General features: G+C 42.5%; 2 protein-coding genes across 7 annotated transcripts; both read right to left on the bottom strand.

Annotated features, from left to right (window-relative positions):
• Positions 1-625: 625 nt before the first annotated feature.
• LOC111969704 (zinc finger protein 8-like) lies at positions 626-14,774 on the bottom strand. 6 transcript variants are annotated; one of them, XM_070445509.1, is made up of 9 exons: positions 14,391-14,761; positions 13,260-13,669; positions 10,200-10,401; positions 7,728-7,845; positions 7,577-7,625; positions 5,995-7,397; positions 3,238-3,350; positions 2,483-3,113; positions 626-2,347 (listed from the first exon to the last, which is right to left on the bottom strand). In XM_070445509.1, the coding sequence occupies exons 1-4, from the start codon at positions 14,566-14,568 to the stop codon at positions 7,775-7,777; spliced, it is 861 nt and encodes a 286-aa protein (XP_070301610.1). In that variant the 5' UTR covers positions 14,569-14,761; the 3' UTR covers positions 626-2,347; positions 2,483-3,113; positions 3,238-3,350; positions 5,995-7,397; positions 7,577-7,625; positions 7,728-7,774. The 6 variants fall into 6 exon arrangements, 5 of the variants coding, with proteins under 5 accessions (XP_070301610.1, XP_070301611.1, XP_070301609.1 ...); XM_070445510.1 differs by having other exon boundaries at positions 626-3,113; positions 3,286-3,350; XM_070445508.1 differs by having other exon boundaries at positions 626-3,113.
• A 2,257-nt stretch (positions 14,775-17,031) lies between these two features.
• On the bottom strand, positions 17,032-20,662 carry LOC111969703 (zinc finger and SCAN domain-containing protein 22). The gene is made up of 2 exons (XM_023995888.3): positions 20,085-20,662; positions 17,032-19,643 (listed from the first exon to the last, which is right to left on the bottom strand). The coding sequence occupies exons 1-2, from the start codon at positions 20,263-20,265 to the stop codon at positions 18,727-18,729; spliced, it is 1,098 nt and encodes a 365-aa protein (XP_023851656.1). The 5' UTR covers positions 20,266-20,662; the 3' UTR covers positions 17,032-18,726.
• Positions 20,663-21,586: the final 924 nt, after the last annotated feature.

Raw genomic sequence — 21,586 nt, forward strand, 5'->3', positions numbered from 1 at the left:
AGAGAGATTACTTCTGTATAGTCGTGCTCAGTATAAGAGATAAACGAGGGCGGACGGTTTTGTTCCCCACAGGATACAGCAAGACCCGAGCCCAGTAGACGATATTCTGGAGGACTTATTATTATTTTAAATAAACATCCGTGAAACCGAGCTAATACAATTTTGTCTGTGTCTGATCTGTGTAAACGTCTTGACCAAATCCCCTGGTCTGCCACAAGTGGTGGAGAATGTGGGCATTCGGATAACGTGGTCAGATCAGGGTTGATGTTTATGCAGCATCAGCATGGACGAGTTGATAGCAGTCGGAGCAGTGGAGACGCATCAGAACGCCGAGGCCCTGCTGAAGGGGAGCCGGGCCGAGGACCCATCCGAGGGGACGGAAGGACACCCTCACCGCCGTATATCCTAAACCGACCATCAGCGGGGCCAAAGGGCCGCGGAGAGATGGCCCGGGAAGATCCGACCCGCCTCCACCGACCCCAGGTAGATGGAGACCAAAGGAGGTGTTTTGAGTGTGATGCCTGGGGGCACCTTGCATTGAATTTCCCGGCTCAAGAGGAGAGAATGCCAAGTGTGTGCAAAGCTGTCATCAAGGCAAAGGGTGGCTACTTTGAAGAATCTCAAATATAAAACATATTTTAATTTGTACAACACTTTTTTTGGTTACTACATGATTCCATTGGTGTTAGTTTTGTCTTCACTATTATTTTACAATGTGGAACATAGTAAAAATAAAAACCCTGGAAAGAATAGGTGTCAACTTTTGACTGGTACTGTGTATAATAATAGTATATATTTTTTAACTTTCTATGTCCATGAGTTTCTATTAGATAGACCATATGGATAAATAAAAAATAGCCTAATTAATAAATAACATCTATTTAACAATGACATTATTTTCAAATAACTGCAACTCTTCCAACTATTGATTTTTTCACAACTGCCACCATTTGTGCCAAAACATTTAAAACAAAGACATATTGACATAGTCAAATGTGTAAAACAAAGGATATTTCATGTTGAAATCCTATTAAACACCAACGGTATTCACCAAGTTAATGGTTTATATTTAGGATAAAGTTTTACTGCTTAGTCATTCTATTATTTTTGTAATAATCTTGAGGGCCAGAATAATTAGACACCTGTCATGAGCTCAAGTACCCAAAAAGGACACTAGATGTCATGTGATACATTTACATTTTTTTTTAAAGTTTGCAAAAGTTACCAGCAATATACCCTTTGAAACCCTGATCACATGTAAGACAATCGAAAACAAATGTCACTTAAACTTGGCACATAAAATGATAATCAGATAAGGCATTGAAGACATAATAGCCTACTACTGCTCATTCAGTCACATAACATGTCATGCTTTTGCTGTGTGACTCTTAGAGTATATGAGCGGAGCAGAGCGTGTCCAATTTGACTGAAGCGAGAGTGAGTTTCCCCAAAGGCTGGATCGTCGCCGCCTTGTACACTCCAATTTAACTCCAGTAGTGCTCAATTCACTTCACTAGCTCAGGGCATGCCCGGGCCCAGCATGCATTTGAAGTCTACTTGTGTACTGCTATAGCCCCTTTGCTTTAGCTACTGTCATGGAGTTCGTTAGATATTATCGAGAAAGAAACTGATCAAAACATACAGGTGCAAAATCAAGGTAACTTACAAAAATGAGGACCAAGAGGGAGTGCTTTGCCTCCAACCCCCTTCGATTTGTAGAACGGATGTGGGTGGGGCCAGTTCTACATAAGGGTGCAAATTTCAAAAAATCACAAAAGCTCTGACGAAGGCCGATACGTAAGCTTATTAAATATCGGTGATACTATCAAGAGCAGTGTGRGGTTTCCTTTTTCCTTCATCTGGCTTCAATATTTCAAAAGCAAATGGTAGGTCCAGGTAGTCACAAAAATAGATGGGTGTTGGTGAAATGGTGATTTGAATGAATGGAGTAAATTTTGAGCAGCGTTTTTTTTCTTCTGTGTTTGAGGAACGTTTTTTGCGGTGTGGTTGTAAAGAATGTGGAGCGCTGGCTCAGTGAGCGATAAGCGTTATTTCAGACCGCTCCACTCTGCTCATATACTCTGTACTCTTACCAATAAAGATTTTGCTCAGGGAGTGTGTGAGAACTCTTCTTGGTCCATTTCCTTCCTTTCATGTTGAAGTTGCTCATCAGTTCATTGGTTATCAGCCTAGTACGAGAACACTGTTACCCATCAAATAGCAGTCACAGAAAGAGAGATTTACACAGGAGTACAACAGTATTTTAGCCAGTGTGTGCCCACTTTTCCATCACTCCGGTGACATTGTCCCTCAACGTGTTCCCACCGATCCTACTCAGAAACTGTTTCTGAAAAACATACAAAAAAAAACGAACAAAAAATGTATTATTCAATATGTATTGGAGTTACACCTACAACTTTAAGTCGAGGTAAATTCATTGATGCCAGTTTGTCATTCAATGCTCCTCTGCAGATCCACATACCATCTGGCCAGCTACCTCCGGAGGCTCTAGAACTCTCTCCAGGTTGGCCATGTCTTCCAGGATTCTACACACAAACTGGAAGTCTGTTCCAGGTCCAGAACCCTCAGTAGAATCCCAGTGTTACAGAACTCCCCCCCCCCCCTTACCAGCTCCTTCACTGACTGACTGATTTCCAACAGCAGATCCAGGACCAGCTCCTGAAACTCTGGAGGAGTCAGAATGTGGTACAATGGAATTGTATCTTTATGGGCCATTTTCCCCAGATCCTGATTAAACCTACACCTGGATGGAAAAGCATGCTCAATGGAAATGGCTTTTAAACATGGAATAGGCTTAATGTGGTTCCGCGACACAGGCCATAAGCATTTCTGTGTGACTGACCAGATTGAATAAATAAACGTTATACTCGGTCATTTGGAAGAGGAAAACTTTTGGTTGGATTCAAAAGGTTTCCCATCATATCCTGTCCACTAAAAACACACAAATCATTTTTCAGAGGGAGGACATTTAATTCCACAGCACTTATCTATCTGCTTTGGCATTGGTAGTGCCAAGGTTACATTCTTCAGCTGCAGCACATACTTTAGGTATGTTCCCTCTCTGGCCTGTGAGGAAGGAAAAACCGCATCCCCTAAAAAAAGCAAGAGTGGAATTAGCAAGGACGTAAATCACATACAGAAGGATGATGCATTCTCTTCAACTATATACAATAAAATGTGTAATGTATTAATATGTATTATTAAACATATCAATACCCTCATATGGGACATTCACACAGTCCCATTAGACTGTGCCTGTCTTACATGAGGTAGAAGAGTGTGGTCCACCCTCTATGAGGTAGCTCTCCTCGTTGAATGAGTCGTCAAGGCTTGAATAACACAAAAGAGGCTGATCAGAACATATACACTATACAGTTGAAGTCGGAAGTTTACATACACTTAGGTTGGAGTCATTAAAAATCGATTTTCAACCACTCCACAAATTTCTTCTGTAACTATAGTTTTGGCAAGTCGGTTAGGACATTTACTTTGTGCATGACAAGTCATTTTTCCAACAATTGTTTACAGACAGATTATTTCACTTATTATTCACTGTATCACAATTCCAGTGGGTCAGAAGTTTACATACACTAAATTCACTGTGCCTTTAAACAGCTCGGAAAATTCCAGAAAATTCTGTCATGGCTCTAGTAGCTTCTGATAGGCTAATTGATATCATTTGAGTCAATTGGAGGTGTACCTGTGGATGTATTTCAAGGCCTACCTTCAAACTCAGTGCTTCTTTGCTTGACATGGGAAAATCAAAAGAAATCAGCCAAGACCTCAGAAAAAAAATTGTAGACCTCCACAAGTCTGGTTCATCCTTGGGAGCAATTTCCAAACGCCTGAAGGTACCACGTTCATCTATACAAACAATAGTACGCAAGTATAAACACCATGGGACCATGCAGCCGTCATACTGCTCAGAAAGGAGACGCGTTCTGTCTCCTAGAGATGAACGTACTTTGGTGCGAAAAGTGCAAATCAATGCCAGAACAACAGCAAAGGACCTTGTGAAGATGCTGGAGGAAACAGGTACAAAAGTATCTATATCCACAGTAAAACGAGTCCTACATCGACATAACCTGAAAGGCCGATCAGCAAGGAAGAAGCCACTGCTCAAAAACAGCCATAAAAAAGCCAGAGTACGGTTTGCAACTGCACATGGGGACAAAGATCGTACTTTTTGGAGAAATGTCAACTGGTTTGATGAAACAAAAATAGAACTGTTTGGCCATAATGACCATCGTTATGTTGGGAGGAAAAAGGGGGAGGCTTGCAAGCCAAAGAACACCATCCCAACCGTGAAGCACGGGGGGTGGCAGCATCATGTTGTGGGGGTTCTTTGCTACAGGAGGGACTGGTGCACTTCACAAAATAGATGGCATCATGAGGGAGGAAAATTATGGGGATATATTGAAGCAACATCTCAAGACATCAGTCAGGAAGTTAAAGCTTGGTCGCAAATGGGTCTTCCAAATGGACAATGACCCCAAGCATACTGCCAAAGTTGTGGCCAAATGGCTTAAGGACAACAAAGTCAAGGTATTGGAGTGGCCATCACAAAGCTCTGACCTCAATCCTATAGAAAATGTGTCAGCAGCACTGAAAAAGTGTGTGCGAGCAAGGAGGCCTACAAACCTGACTCAGTTACACCAGCTCTGTCAGGAGGAATGGGCCACAATTCACCCAATTTATTGTGGGAAGCTTGTGGAAGGCTACACGAAACATTTGACCCAAGTCAAACAATGTAAAGGCAATGCTACCAAATACTAATTGAGTGTATGTAAACTTCTGACCCACTGGGAATGTGATGAAAGAAATAAAAGCTGAAATAATTCATTCTCTCTACTGTTATTCTGACATTTCACATTCTTAAAATAAAGTGGTGATCCTAACTGACCAAAAACAGGGATTTTTTACTAGGATTAAATGTCAGGAATTGTGAAAAACGTAATTTAAATGTATTTGGCTAAGGTGTAAGTAAACTTCTGACTTCAACTGAATATACAGAAGTATGTGGACACCCTTTCAAATTAGTGGATTCAGCTATTTCAGCCACACCGTTGCTGACAGGTGTATAAAATCGAGCACACAGCCTTGCAATCTCCACAGACAAACACTGGCAGTAGAATGGCCTTACTGAAGAGCTCAGTGACTTTCAACGTGCCACAGTCATAGGATGCCACCTTTCCAACAAGTCAGTTCGTCAAATTTCTGCCCTGCTGGAGTTGCCACGGTCAACTGTAAGTGCTGTTATTGTGAGGTTGAAACATCTAGGAGCAACAACAGCTCAGCCGTTAAGTGGTAGGCCACACGAGCTCACAGAACTGGACCGCCGAGTGCTGAAGCTCGTAAAAATCGTCTGTCCTCGGTTGCAACACTCACTACCGAGTTCCAAACTGCCTCTGGAAGCTATGTCAGCACAATAACTGTTTGTCGGGAACAAAGCGAGGTCCATACAGAAATTGTTTATCGAGATTGCCGTGGAAGAACTTGACTGGCCTGCACAGAGCCCTTACCTCAACTCCATCGAACACCTTTGGGATGAACTGGAACGCCGACTGCGAGCCAACCCTAATCGCCCAACATCAGTGCTCGACCTCACTAATGCTCAAGGCTGAATGGACGCAAGTCCCCAAAGCTATGTTCTAACATCTAGTGCAGTGGTTCCCAAACGTTTTTATAGTCCCGTACCCCTTCAAACATTCAACCTCCAGCTCTGTACCCCCTCTAGCACCAAGGTCAGTGCACTCTAATTGACTCTAGTTGTTTTTTGCCATCATTGTAAGCCTGCCACACACACACTATAAGATATATGTATTAAACATAAGAATGAGTGTGAGTTTGTCACAACCCGGCTCGTGGGAAGTGACAAACAGCTCTTACAGGACCAGGGCACAAATAATAATAATATTTAACCATCTTATATATAAAACCTTATTTGTTCATCGAAAATTGTGAATAACTCACCACAGGTTAATGAGAAGTGTGTGCTTGAAAGGACGCACATAACTCTGCAATGTTGAGTTGTATTGGAGAGAGTCTCAGTCTTAAATCATTTTCCACACACAGTCTGTGCCTMTATTTAGTTTTCATGCTAGTGAGGGCTGAGAATCCACTCTCACATAGGTAGGTAGTTGCAAAGGGCATCAGTGTCTTAACAGCGTGATTTGCCAAGGCATCCTACTCTGAGCGCAGCCCAATCCAGAAATCTGGCAGTGGCTTCTGATTAAATTCAATTTTCACAGAACCGCTTGTTGCAATTTCGATGAGTCTCTCTTGTTCAGATATCGGTAAGTGGACTGGAGGCAGGGCACAAAAGGGATAACGAAACCAGTTGTTTCTGTCATCCGTTTTGGTTAAGTACCTGCGTAGTTGCGCACCCAACTCACTCAGGTGCTTCGCTATATCGCATTTGACATTGTCCGTAAGCTTGAGTTCATTTGCACACAAAAAAAGAATACAATGATGGAAAGACCTGTGTGATGTCCTTGTTAATGCAGACAGAGAAGAGCTCCAACTTCTTAATCATAGCCTCAATTTTGTCCTGCACATTGAATATAGTTACGGAGTCCCTGTAATCCTAGATTCAGATCATTCAGGTGAGAAAAAACATCACCCAGATAGACCAGTCGTGTGAGAAACTCATCATCATGCAAGCAGTCAGACAAGTGAAAATTATGGTCAGTCAAAACTTTAAGCTCGCCTCTCAATTTAAAAAAAAAAAAGTGTCAATACTTTGCCCCTTGATAACGAGCGTTACATGGTCGCTGCCCATATCATTGCATAGTGCAGAAAATACACGAGAGTTCAGGGGCCTTGCTTTAACAAAGTTAACCATTTTCACTGTAGTGTCCAAAATGTCTTTCACGTTGCCAGGCATTCCCTTGGCAGCAAAAGCCTCTCGGTGGATGTGTACCCAAGTGGTGTCAGGAGCAACTGCTTGCACGAGCGTTACCACTCCACTATGTCTCCCTGTCATGGCCTTTGCGCCATCAGTACAGATTCACCTTTCTTTTTAATAAATGTGAATTACTTTTTTTATTTGGCGTACTACCGACGGCAGGGGTACGCGTACCCCAGTTTGGGAATACCTGATCTAGTAGAAAGCCTTCCTGGAAGAATGGAGGCTGTTATAGCAGCAAAGGGGGGAACCAACTCCATATTAATGCCCGTGATTTTGGAATGAGATGTTCGACGAGCATAAGATGTTCTACATACTTTTGGTCATGTAGTATACAGTGCCTCAAACTGACATAGACCATGTGTGTGGCAAACCAATGGGAAATAACACTGGTAGATGTAGGGATCGAGATGAGGTTCTGCTTCTAGAACTGCAGAACTTTCCTCCAGGGTTCCAGAGTTGAACGTTTCTGAAGAGAAGAGCAGAGGGAGTTTGATGAACCTGCCACAACTTTCAACAAACAGGCAATGAGTATACATGTATGAGTACACTTACACTTCATGTAACACTACAAAATTGTGTTTCATACATATAGCTAGTACAGTGAAAGTAAAACAGTGGCCGAATACAATCGAAACATTCTCTCACCTGTGTGTCCCATCTCCATGGGGTCCTCCTTGAGGTATCTGCCCAGTGTCTTTTGTAAAAGTTTATGGAAATCAAATGTTAGTTAAACACACTGTTCTACATAAACAATCCTAATTAATCAACGTCTATGTTTTGGACGTCTCACACTGACCAGTAACATGTCCCTCGCCCGTCTTCCTTTTCGTCTGCGTGTTGGGCTCACGTGTTGTCTCCGTTGTCAGTCAGCTCATCACTGGACCTACTGTACCCTTCACACTCCTCCAGAGATTCTGAAACCATACAGAGTAGCTCGAGCTGTGTTTAAAACATTTTGAGTATTGGTTGTTAACCAATAGTATATGACCAAGCCTTAGCGTAAACAAAACTAAAGAGGGACGTGAGACCAGCATAATTGTATCTTATTCAGTGACCTCAAATAAGGTAATATTTTTATATCTTACATTTACTGACATCATCCTCTATGAGGAAATAGCAAGCAATTTTGAAACAGTCAGTTTGAGATAGAAGTTTGAGGTGTTTTTTTTTTTTAAGAGTTTTTTTTCTCCAATTTATACTTTGGCCACAAATACCTGTATAAGATGAGTCAACATTATTTGGGTACGAGTTAACAGAATATTAACTTTTAAAAGTGAGATTTACTTTAGTTCATTTTAAATATTTCTGATAGTGAGAGATTTGGGGAATTACGCCCTTTGTCCTACTTAGTCAGAGTGAAAAAAGGTAAAAAGGGGTTAATTGCCAAAATATCAAACTATCCCTTTAAGATTTGTGTTAGTTACAACATACACCACCGTTCAAAAGTTTGGGGTCACTTAGAAATGTCCTTGTTTTTGAAAGAAAAGCACATTTTTTTGTCCATTAAAATAACATGAAATTGATCAGAAATACAGTGTAGACATTGTTAATGTTGTAAATGACTATTGTAGCTGGAAACGGCTGATTTTTTATGGAATATCTACATAGACGTACAGAGGCCCATTATCAGAAGCCGTCACTCCTGTGTTCCAATGGCACGTTGTGTTAGCTAATCCAAGTTCATAATTTTATAAGGCTAATTAATTGATCATTAGAAAACCCTTTTGCAATTATGTTAGCACAGCTGAAAACTGTAGTTCTGATTAATGAAACAATAAAACTGCCCTGAAGATCTCGTATAACGCTGTGTACTACTCCCTTCACAGAACAGCGCAAACTGGCTCTAACCAGAATATTAAGAGTGAGAGGCCTCGGTGCACTTTTTTTCTTTCAAAAACAAGGACATTTCTAAGTGACCCCAAACTTTTGAATGGTAGTGTATATTTGTAGCAAACAGAGCGAGACTTGCACCTCATAATCTCCGTACAGTGCAGTGGCACGCATCAGTTATATTTCCAATGGTTTCAACATAATTACATTTTCATGCATGTCAGAGCAAAAACCAAGCCATGAGGTCAAAGGAATTGTCTGTAGAGCTCCGAGACAGGATTGTGTCGAGGCACAGATCTGGGGAAGGGTAACAAAAATGTCTGCAGCATTGAAGGTCCCCAAGAAGTGGCCTCAATCATTCTTAAATGGAAGAATTTTGTAACCACCAAGACTCTTCCTAGAGCTGGTCGACCGGCCAAACTGAGCAATCCGGGGAGAAGGGCCTTCGTCYGAGAGGTGACCAAGAACCCGATGACCAATGACAGAGCTCAAGAGTTCCTCTGTGGAGATTGGAGAAACTTCCAGAAGGACAACCATCTCTACAACACCACCAAACAGGCCTTTATGGTAGAGCGGCCAGACGGAAGCCATTCCTCAGTAAAAGGCACATGATAGCCCGCTTTGACTCAGACCATGAAAAACAAGATTCTCTGGTCTGATGAAACCAAGATTGAACCCTTTTGCCTGAATGCCAAGCATCAATTCTGGAGGAACCTGGCACCATCCCATACGGTGAAGCATGTTGGTGGCAGCATAATGCTGTGAGGATGTTTTTCAGCAGCAGGGACTGAGAGACTAATCAGAATCGAGGGAAAGATGAATGGAGCAAAGTACAGAGAGATCCTTGTGAAAACCTGCTCCAGAGCGCTCAGGACCTCAAACTGAGGCGGAGGTTCACCTTCCAACAGGACAACAACCCAAAGCACAAAGCCAAGACAATACAGGAGTGGCATCGGAACAAGTCTCTGAATGTCCTTGAGTGGCCCAGCCAGAGCCCAGACTTGAACCCAATCGAACATCTCTGAAGAGACCTGAAAATAGCTGTGGAGTGACGCTCCCCATCCAACCTGACAGGGCTTGAGATGATCTGCAGAGAAGAATGTGAGAAACTCCCCAAATACAGGTGTGCCAAGTTTGTAGCGTCATACCCAAGAAGACTGGAGGCTGTAATCGCTGCCATAATTGCTTTAAAGTACTGCGTAAATGGTCTGAATACTTATGTAAATGTGATATTTCAGTAGTTTTTTTATACATTTGCTAAAATTTCTAACAACCTGTTTTACTTTGTCATTATGGGGTATTTTTGTAAATTGATGAGGGGAAAAAACGATTTAATCCATTTTAGAACAAGGCTGTAATGTAACAAAATGTGGAAAAAGTCAAGGGGTCTGAATACTTTCCGAATGCACTGTACGTGGTGGGTTAGATGCTTCAGTACCTGAGAATAGTTTGACCTTAACAAGGTCATATGCTGTCCAATTTGCTCCTGGCTTGTGTCTTTCAGGACTTTCCTGCCATTGACTGGAGGCGAAATGACCTTCTTGCCCACCACCCAGGTACTGGGAAACACATCCTCCACCTCCTCCTTGCTTTCCTTCCTTCCACACCGCACAGCACCAGAAGTCAGTGTTCTCATAGTCCTGGAACCCACATAGGTAGAAAATATATACAAGACTTTCTTGATTATTACATTTATTATGAATGGTTTAACATTTTCTGGGGGGACCTCACAATTTAGAAGAGGGGTGAACAGTTGAGGTGGTGGATAGGCCACAAAACCAGACATAGTCTGTATAGTTGTCTGTTCCCAGAATAGATTCTATACGTTCTACATACTGAACTCGACTAAAGGCATATTTTAAGTCAACCGACCACTGTGAAGCTGATTTTGAGTGATTATGAAGCTTTCCCACTTTGGAACGTTGTTTCTTGGCATTGAATCAGCAGCTACCATCATTCACCCAACTTTGCAGATTCTAAAACCTTCTTGACATCTAGGCTTGACAACCACCACTAAATAAAAACGAAAAAAAGCTGATGTTTTGTTTAAACAATTCTGACCTTTATTTACCAAAATACACAACACAAAAATTTCCAAAACATCCCATTCACATCCAACTGTCCAATAACTGTTTTCACCAAGATCACATTGCACTTCTGTTTATGAAGGTCATTAGCCTACACTAGGCTACTTGCCTAAAGGCCTAAAATGACAAAATAGCATTATTTAGATTTTTCAAAAGGTATCAAAATACAGTGTGAAAGGAGTCAAATGCTTGAAGAATATTCAAAGTAAATAACATTGAAATGCACTACCAATAGATGTCAGTCAATGAAGAGAATAGTTTGGATGTTTGAGTCCTTTGACTAACAAAATGTATTACAGGAAATTATATTTCTGTACTTATAGGCTTACCAATTTAAAAAATAATAATAAACTTGAAAATTACTTCACATAGACAATGCCATTGAGGTAATACAGTGCACTCGTAAAGTATTCAGACCCCTTGACTTTTCCCACATCTTGTTACGCTACAGCCTTTTTCTAAAATTGATTAAACTGTTTGTTTACCCCTCATCTACACACAATACCTCATAATGATGAAACAAAAACAGGTTATACATTTTTGCAAATTTATCAAAAGAAAAAACTGAAATACCACATTTACAAAAGTCTTCAGACCTTTTACTCAGGACTTTGTTGAAGCACCTTTGGCAGCGATTACAGCCTCGAGTCTTCTTGGGTATGATGCAACAAGCTTGGCACACCTGTATTTGGGGAGTTTCTCCCATTCTTCTCTGTAGATCCTCTCAAGCTCTTGTCAGGTTGGATGGGGAGCGTCGCTGCACAGCTATTGTCAGGTCTCTCCAGAGATGTTCGATCGGGTTCAAGTCCGGGCTCTGGCTAGGTCACTCAAGGACATTCAGAGACTTGTCCTGAAGCCAATCCTGTGTTGTCTTGGCTGTGTTGGTCATTGGCCTGTTGGAAGGTAAACCTTTGCACCAGTCTGAGGTCCTGAGCGCTATGGAGCAGGTTTTCATCAAGGATCTCTCTGTACTTTGCTCCGTTCATCGTTCCCTCGATCCTGACTAGTCTCCCAGTCCCTGCTGCTGGAAAAACATCCCCACAGCATGACGCTGCCACCACCATGCTTCACCGTAGAGATTGTGCCAGGTTTCCTCCAGATGTGACGCTTGGCATTCAGACAAAAGGGTTCAATCTCGGTTTCATCAGACCAGAGAATCTTGTTTGTCATGGTCTGAGTGTCCTTTAGATGCCTTTTGGAAAACTCCAAGCGGGCTGTCATGTGCCTTTTAGTGAGGAGTGGCTTCTGTCTGGCCACTCTACCATAAAGCCCTGATTGGTGGAGTTCTGCAGAGATGGTTGTCCTTCTGGAAGGTTCTCCCATCTCCACAGAGGAACTCTGGAGCTCTGTCAGTGACCATCGGGTTCTTGGTCACCTCCCTGACCAAGGCCCTTCTCCCCTAATTGCTCAGTTTGGCCAGGCGGCCAGCTCTAGGAAGAGTCTTGGTGGTTCCAAACCTCTTCCATTTAAGAATGATTGAGGCCAATTCTTGGGGACCTTCAATGCTGCAGACATTTTTTGGTACCCTTCCCCAGATCTGTGACTCGACACAATCCTGTCTCGGAGATCTACGGACAATTCCTTCGACCTCATGGCTTGGTTTTTGCTCTGACATGCACTGTTAACTGTGGGACCTTATATAAATAAGGTATTACAGTTTATTATTTTCTAAAAACCTGTTTTCACTTTGTCATTATGGGGTATTGTGTGTAGGTTGATGAGGAAATTGTATTTAATCCATTTTAGAACAAAGCTGTAATGTAACAAAATGTGAAAAAAGTGAAGGGGTCTGAATACTTCTCGAATGCATTGTATGGTTGGGAAGACATATTAAAATCCTCATTATAAACCAGTAGCCTTAACATTTCCTACACCAGAATGGATTTGAAATAGAATTGGAACTCCCATCATGTACATTTCACTTCCTTAAACAAACATCTCCGTTATAGGCCTGGTAGGAACGAACCATCTCTAGAATGTGTCACAAGGTGTCTTTTCACCTTGTTGGATTGACTGAAGCTTTTCCCACAGACGGGACAACTAAATGGTTTCTCCCCTGTGTGGACTCTCAGGTGTACCTTCAGGTGCGCTGTCTGATTGAAACGTTTCCTACAGATATGGCACTGGTAGGGCTTCTCCCCTGTGTGAATCCTCTGGTGGCCTTTCAACCTCCCAGACGAGCTAAAGGACTTACCACACAAGCCACAGAGAAATGGCTTCTCTTTCGTGTGCATTCGCACATGTGCATTTAAATGGCCCATGTGTCTACAGGGTTTCCCACACACCTTGCAACACAATGATGTGTCGTGGTGGATTTGAAGGGAATTTGAATTTTCCGTGTGTAGCGGTATCTGTAGAGCTTCAAATCCTGACAGTAGTTCGTCACCACCTTCCACCCCCATCATACTTACACTGTTCTCACTCTGTGCTGCCAAAAGGTCGAGGTTCCCTGAAGAGAAAGTATTTGGGTCACTTGATGGATCATCCAATGGACAGACGCCCAATCTATCAGTCTCTGTTTTGATTGGATTGGAGGTTGTTGAGCTTGATAGAAAGCCTCCCTCTATAGTCTTCCCAGTGTGAGTTTGTATTTGGAACTGATGTGAGGTGGGTTGAGGTGGGTTCTGATCATAGTCATCATTTCCATTAGAAGGAGTGAATCTAGACAGAGGGGCCAGTCCCCTAAACAGCTTTTCCTCCCTTCTGGCCATTCCGTCCTGTTTCTCCAAAGTCTGTCCGGGGTTTGGTTCCTGCTTATGCCCAATGGCTCCCTCCTCCTCCTCCTCCTCCTCAGATTCTACAGGAGAAAATGGCTCTAGGTCTGAAAGTCAAGAAAGGAAAATGTAGTGTTGTTAGCTAGGCACCTTTACTTGAGCATCACGACCTGCTACCACCCAGTTCTGAGTTAACCAACTCATAGCTAGCGAGAAACAGAATACACAGAATGTATTGACAACTATGGGATTTGCTAGGCATGAATGCTAGCTAGCGGTCTCTGCAGATAAAGAGCTAATCTGCCAAAATAGCCACTGCCATATGGCACATTAATTGTTGGTTAGCTGAAGCATAACGGTGTATTTCAGATAAAATAGCAAATTACAGGTGTGCATATTATCCTCGCTAGCACAGCTTGCTAGTCAGCAAACGTTAGGTATCTACTAGCCTATTCATAGACGCTAACTATAGCGTCTATTCACGAAAGTATCTTCTGTCCGGGGGATTTGTTATTAAGAACCCCGAATCGGTCTGAACGTTAAGTGATGCGTGGTGTGGTACGGTTTTGTTAACATTAGGCCCTTATCTTTCATATCAGCGATAAAGAATTGTCAAAAAACTAAAGGTTAAATTACTACACACCTTTATAAGGTTAGGATTCCCACAATGCCATATGTTCATGTTACAGCGCTTGTTTACATTAGACAGAGGCGACCACCTGTGCTAATTAGGCATCTAAGCATGTTCCGAACACCTTGGCCCAGTTTTTCACAAATTATCGCCTATAAACCCCTGGGTAATTTTCTTAGAGCAAGCTAGCTACTAACCTGGCCATGGAATCCCATTTTCGTGAAGCTTCCGTCTCAGTTTATCATTCTCTCGCTTTCCCTGGAATATTTCCTCCTTGTATTCTAATATGGTCTCTTCCACTTGCTTATATATATCTTGGGCAGCTAACATCAACCTTTCTGTCAAATATACATTTAGAAACTGTAATTTCGTCATTTTGAGGTTCGATGGCAGCCAGGGCACGTTTACCCGCTAAACACAAGCAGAGAGGAAAGAGGCGAAGCGGGAGGTTCGACTCCGCCCAGATTTATAGCGTTAAGCAGACCAAGTGTCAAGTGAGTATTCTTTTTTTGTTTGTTATGAGGGGCAACGAGAGTGTCGAATTTGGTCAAGATAAAAGTGAATTGCTATTTTGATAGTTGAGCGTTATTTCATCTAATGGACGTTTCATAATGCTTAGGTTGTTAACGGTTTCCAATCGTTCTTCTCTGAGCAGAACCCCTATATATTTCGTCCTGTCCCAGTGGTCCAACCAGCATAAAGTTCTGAACCGCAAAAAAAGTAACGGTTCTTATAGTTCCTTTTCCTTAATTTTGTACCCGTGAAATCAACAGTTTTACATTTTAGCTAATTAAATTACTCCACCAATTAGCGTGGCTAGAGCAGCTTGCTATGGCAGCTTGCTATGTCACGGGTAAACTAGTTGTCTACATGTTTGATGGACAAATAAGTGCAGGGTTGAGATGCGACTGAAATTTCACGGGTGGGGAGATGGAAAAGAGTGGACATGGCGGAGGCTTGGCTTGAAGCGGACGGCCGAGGGTCTGTAGGTTTTTAGTTTTTTCCTTTCAAATAAAACCTAGATAACCAGGTGAAGGGAATTCTTTAGAAACTCGACCCTCCGTGGAATTACTTTGACACGTTTGGTTTAGGCTATTACTAGCGTCATAACTTCACTGAATTACAGAATTGTATACTAGACATTAGGAATGTTTTTTGGAACAAAAAATAACATTATTAACCGGTTCTCAAGATTTCAGTATAACGGTTCTGTTCTGGAACACTAGAGATCACATTTCGTTCCCTGAACCGGTTCCAATTTATGGTTGTTTATTGAAATCAGTGGAGGCTGCTGAGGGAATGGCGGCTCATAATAATGGCTGGAATGGAACAACAAACAAATTGAAACGAACCTGGGTTTATAAGCGTGGATATCGACACTGCCGCTTGAGCAAGGACATGTTTTTGGGGCACAGTCGATAGCACACTGGACTTCGGGCTAGAAGGTTGAGGGTTCGAGACCTGCTCCCTGCCCGTTTTATTACAATACCATTCCACCTGTGCCGCTCCAGCTGTTACCACCAGCCCGTGTTCCCCAAATAAGGGGCCACCAACCTCCTGTGATGTTTTCTACATTAAATCATGGGCTAGATCTAGAATGTTTCCATGTATTCCCATTGTTAAAGCGGTCTGTAGACCATCTTGTCAATATAATAGATAATCTTCGACACAACAAAACGCTTTGAGAATTTGACGCTTGCTGGTGACGCAATCAGAAATTGGCCCGCTGTTAGTTACCGTAAGTACCTGAGAACCTGGGGCAGTTGAAATAATTGTACCATCAGAGACAAATGAATTAGCACATGGAATACAATAGATTAGTAGAGTACCACAGTATCTCATAATACCCATAAAACCTAGTGATCTAACAGGGAAATGGTTCCAATCGTTTTTCCCATAGGGGATTTTAGAAACACTTAAAATAAGGTATGTGTTTCATGTAGGCTTACCCTGGCATGACGTCTTGATAGCCTTGTAAATTTCTAGGAAACGTGACTTGTCAATATATTCACCTGTATTTACCCCAAATGCCACGATCTGGGCAAGACTGCCGAATCGAGGCAAAGGTAAGAATATCTGTATTAGCTAGTTAAATGTAGTAATTCATAAATTGGCTACATTTCTTTCAAATTGACAATTCTGTGAACTGTTTTGTGCAAGTTTTAAATTGACACAATACCTGTTAGCTAAGATGTCAGCTAGAGATGACATGCAGGAGCTTGCAGGGATTTGAAGTTTTGCATGATGTCTGCTTTGACACTAATTAGCATTTTCAAATCAGAGTAAATAGAGCCAACTATATTGATAAGTCACCATGTCCGAGACAGATTTACATGGTTATCAAAACATCACACCTGGGTACATACGCCTACACAAAACAGCCTTTGGAGTATTTCTAAAATCCCCCGTGTGAAAAATGAATGCTAGAAAAACAATTGGACCCATTTCCCTATTTTTCCTCTAGGTTAACACCTCCACTGTGAGGCTCTATAGATACATCTATTCAAGGATGTATCGGAAAGGATTGGATAGGCATGGGTAGCACCATCTTGATTGGGGATTGAGCTTCTCTGCAGTGGCTATCGAAATCACATTTTATTTGTCACATGCGTCGTAGACAACAGGTGTAGATTAACAGTAAAACTTTTACTTACAGGTCCTTTTCCAACAATGCAGAGTTAAACATCATATATAAAAGTTAAGTTTGTTACACTGTACTTCTAGGTTAAGGATAGTTAATGTGTTCAAACAAACTTTTTCATTTGATCCGCTGTCAGATAATGCACTCTAACGCTCATCTATGCCTTATGTAGAAGGAACCTGACAATTTAGACAAGGTACTCAAAGACTACTTTATTTTAAAAATTACATTTATTACATAATGATACAACACTGTACAGTAATGTGTGTGTGGGAGCAGCGGTGTCCCAGAATAAACTGTGTGGGAGGGGGAGGAATGCTGGTTAAATTAGAGGGCCTACTGTAGTAGCCTCAGTCCTGAGAGGAGATAAAGACCCTGTCTACTAGTAACAACCCCAAGCACCTATTGCCCAAGACACTTGCCTAGGGGATGGGGCAATGGTTTGTTTCTGGTCCGGGCCATAGGCCTACTGCTTGTTCATGAGCCTCGTTCTCAGCTAGGCACTGCTCAAATTCTGATAAAAACATCTAAAAAGGTACAGACTTGGATTAAGTCTACCCCTAGATTACAAGCACTTGCAGTATAAACTGCTTTTTATTCCAGGAGTAGGCTTGATCTGTCTGTAACAAAACATATGTTACACTTACAAACAACTGGCCATCAAGAACAGATCTTTACTATAGTGAATATACAGTATGTGCAGTGCTGAGCTCAGGACCAACAATCGGGAACAAGCAGCTCAGATACAGGGTAATACTGTATGGCTCAGCTGGGGAATCTGGTCTCTGCACCGTGTTGGACAAATTCTGTAGTGCGGGTCATAGAGAGGACACACACACTCTATATGCATCAGAGGTGGGGGAGAGATAGTGGTCATATACAGAATTCACAAACAATCCTTATCAAGGCAACATTTATCTTGCAAAATAGCAGTCTTTGCATTGAATCCTCATTGATAAGTATGTTTTTATTGTAAGATAAGTTAGTTCACTGAAATCCAGGTGGCAGTACACCGTTCTGCAACGATGACAAAGGAGAGAGGCAAATGGTCCTTTAACATCAGTTGTATCAGGGAGGCTTTAGGTGACTAACCGTACAGAAACCTTGAATAGAGCAGGCAGGGCTATTGCTAAACCTACCTGACCCTAACTAACAAATGGTGAATATGTGTACTTATATCCATATTAGTAAACTCAAGGAATGGACAACTGTTTATAGACAATTTCATACGGTTAGCCAATGTTAATTAGAATTACAAATAAAAACATCTTACGTATTTCAGCCAGCTGACTGAGGAAATAAGATTAGTGGGTTTCTAGAAGAAGCTGTTATATACTTTATAAAAAAAATTGGAAAAAAAACAACATTTAAAACAATTTTTTAGAAATGTGTAAATTGGCCCTGTGCAAATCGTCTGGGGCAAGACCACCAAGTTTTGGAATGCTGCTTATTGTTGCAAGCCTGAATGCATCTCCGTTTCAAGGCGCATAGTGGAAGACTTCATTATCATCATCATGCTACCAAGTTCATTACTAAAAGTAAAGACTAAATCATTCAGAAAGACTAGCTACTAAATCGTTCAATTTGGCGTTTAAAGATTCCCTATTATCCCATTCAGTGACAAGTACAAAAAGTAAATGGACACATACTAAATCGACTATACAAAATCTACGGCATGAGAGAGAAACTATGGCATGGAGAGAAGTGTTAACTAGGAGATAAAACATTCTCTAAGAAAGTCGCAGAATCCCTAGCTCTTTGAGAGAGAGAAAAATAACAAGCCGTCTTAAATGGCAGCAATTTTAGCTTTTAAAAAATGTCCCATAATCAGTAATTCATTCATTCATACAGACTCAGTCGCTCATTAACAACCACCGGTGGTCTCCCTCATCTTACTGCCCTGAGAAGTAAGTGCCCTCGCGGCTGTGGGTCTGGAGATGACGTTTGATTTTGTCGGAGCGGCTGAAGCACTTTCCACACACTGGGCAGCTGTATGGTTTCTCTCCCGTGTGGATCCGCATGTGGACCTTCAAATGGGCCATCTGGGTGAATCCCTTCCCACAGATCTGGCAGCGGAACGGCTTCTCTCCAGTGTGACTCCTGGCATGCTCCTGGAGCCTGCCGGAGGAGCTGCAACACTTCCCACACACCCCGCAGCGGTACGGCTTCTCCCGGGTGTGCACCTGGACGTGTACATGCAGGTGTCCGACGTGGCTGAACGCCTCCCCACACACCTTGCAGCAGAACGATGACACGTGCACCTGGAGGGGGGATTTTCCACACTCTGCGGCCGCGTTACTGCCCTGGTCACCTAAGTGGGAGCCCTGACCTCTGCTCCCACCAGCTCGTCCTTTAGACCCAGACATCTGTCCTCCGTTCTCCACTCCAATGATGTCAATGTTGTTCTCGTTGGAGCAGTTGGGGTTGACTGTGGCAAGGGGCTGCGGGACGCTGTTGGACGAAGATGATGATGATGAGCCTCTGTGGGACACTTCTGACTTGACGTGTCTGGATGAGGTTCTGGGACCAGGGTCCCGCTCTCTGTTCTCCACTGACGGGTTCTGGGGCAGGTTAGAGGAGTGGGGAGGATCCTGGGGGTATTCGTTGGTGACGCGGGGAGGAGTGAACATGGACTCTGGGGTGCTGCAGGAGCCATGGCCCCGGAGTTGCTCGTCCCCCTGGCTGGACCTGAGCTCCCGTTTCTCCTTGATCAGGATGGGGATTCGCTCCTCATGGCCCATGCTGGGGCTCCACTCCCGCCGAGGATGCTCGCCATCCTCCTCCTCCAATAGTGCCATAGACTGACGGTCTGGATGGAAGAGAGGGAGGGACTTGGCAGTCATATGATTTACGATCGAGGAAAAACACTATCAACTACATTTACGTATCAAAGGAACTAGATTTCAGAAATGATAAACAAAACAGCTGAGTCTGAATCTCTGCAGCTAGCTAGATAACTTGTTGGCTAGCTAGTTAGCTGGCTAACGAACAAAGGTGGCTAGTTAGCTAGTTACGTGAAGGAGCTACGTTAGCGTAGCTACCATTATTAGCTTTCTGAAAAACATTAACTAGCTAACGTTAGTTAGTTCTCGCAACATTAATACAAGGGTGTCAAATATTTTTTTTAAATTGCCTTTCAGTTGCTTGGTAATGCATGTAACGTTACAACAGTTTAGCAACCAATTTGGTTTAGCGTGAGGTTTCGGCGCTAACTTTAACGTTAGCATAATAGCCAACGCTAGCTACTAACCTGGCCATATTTCAATCCCAGCGTCTCGGAGTCTGCGTCTCAGATGGTCGTTCTCCCTCTCCCTGAGCGCAATCTCCTCTTGGTATTCCAAAATCGTGTCTTCGACAGATTTGTAGATCTCCTGGGCAGCGAGCATAAGCCGCTCGGTCAAAAATACGTTTAAAAACTGCAATTTTGTCATTTTCGGGTCGTGGTTAGCTACAAGGACTCAGCTATCATCCAAAATGGACCAAAAAGATGCTCTCGTTGATCACGTGACAAGGAATGCCCGCTGTTACCGTAATAATAGGAAAACGCGAGGCCCTAAATCTAATGGGGCCAGAATATATATTGTAACGACCCTGGGTTTATACGCGTGGAATTCGACTCTGCCACACGCCGGACTTCGGGCTAGAAGGTCGAGGGTTCGAGACCTGCTCCCTGCTGTTTCATTACATTGGTGTCAGAAGTGGGATCGGACCTTGCATCCACGACAGTGCGTGTGCTTGGCCGGTGAGCGCGTTCCTGTAAGACGTAGAGTCGCAAGCTAGCGCGAGGACGCGCTCTTTGAAAGGAGGGAGTAGTGTAACGACCCTGGGTTTATAAGCCCGGAAATCGACTCTGCCGCACGAGCATGCTTTTCCGGTACAGTCGATAGCGCGCCGGACTTCGGGCTAGAAGGTCGAGGGTTCGAGACCTGCTCCATTACAATATGTTCAGCTCATAGCCTATTTGGGTATTATTGTTATCAATGGAATATATTCAAGATTTATCAAAAATAAATACCAGTGTATAAGTACACAATACAGTCAACTCCTTATGCAGCGAGTTTATTTTTATTTTTTACAAGAGCTAGAAAAATGTTTACCATCTTACCTCCAGGCTGTATCACAACCGGCCGTGATTGTGAGTCCCATAGGGCAGCGCACAATTTGCCCAGCGTCGTCGGGTTTGGCCGGTGAAGGCCGTCATTGTAAATATGAATTTATTCTTAACTGACTTGCCTAGTTAAATAAATATTAAATAAGAATATTAACTCTATGTTGTATATGGCCCTTATCATTACTAAAATTACATTGCGTGCGTTACAGTCGTCATTCAACATCCCTTTTTGCACCAAGGCTCCGACACTGTCCAAACGCTCTGTCTAAACACAAATACGCCTCGCTTGCGATACGGTTTAGGAAACATTTGGAATTGAACTTTCATAAGATTTACACCCCAAAAAAATTAAGGCCAGGTACCAGACCCTAATAGGGTCATTTTCCCCGTAATCATATCACAATCCACTTTTACCATTTTAATGTAGACACAATAATACGTTTTTGTATTATAATTTTCCTGAAATGTGTTATTAAAATATGCAAATTTATTTCCTGAAATTTGTTATGCAAATTTGGCGATCTCATTAAGTATATTTGCTTATCACGCCAATAAAACATTTCTGGACACTTTAAGTCAGTCTAAATATGTTGGTTTAATGTCGTTAAGACACTCCAGAACCGGATATATCCAGAGCAAAT

Source organism: Salvelinus sp. IW2-2015, linkage group LG11 (assembly GCF_002910315.2).
Source record: "Salvelinus sp. IW2-2015 linkage group LG11, ASM291031v2, whole genome shotgun sequence".
Lineage (NCBI taxonomy): Eukaryota > Metazoa > Chordata > Actinopteri > Salmoniformes > Salmonidae > Salvelinus > Salvelinus sp. IW2-2015.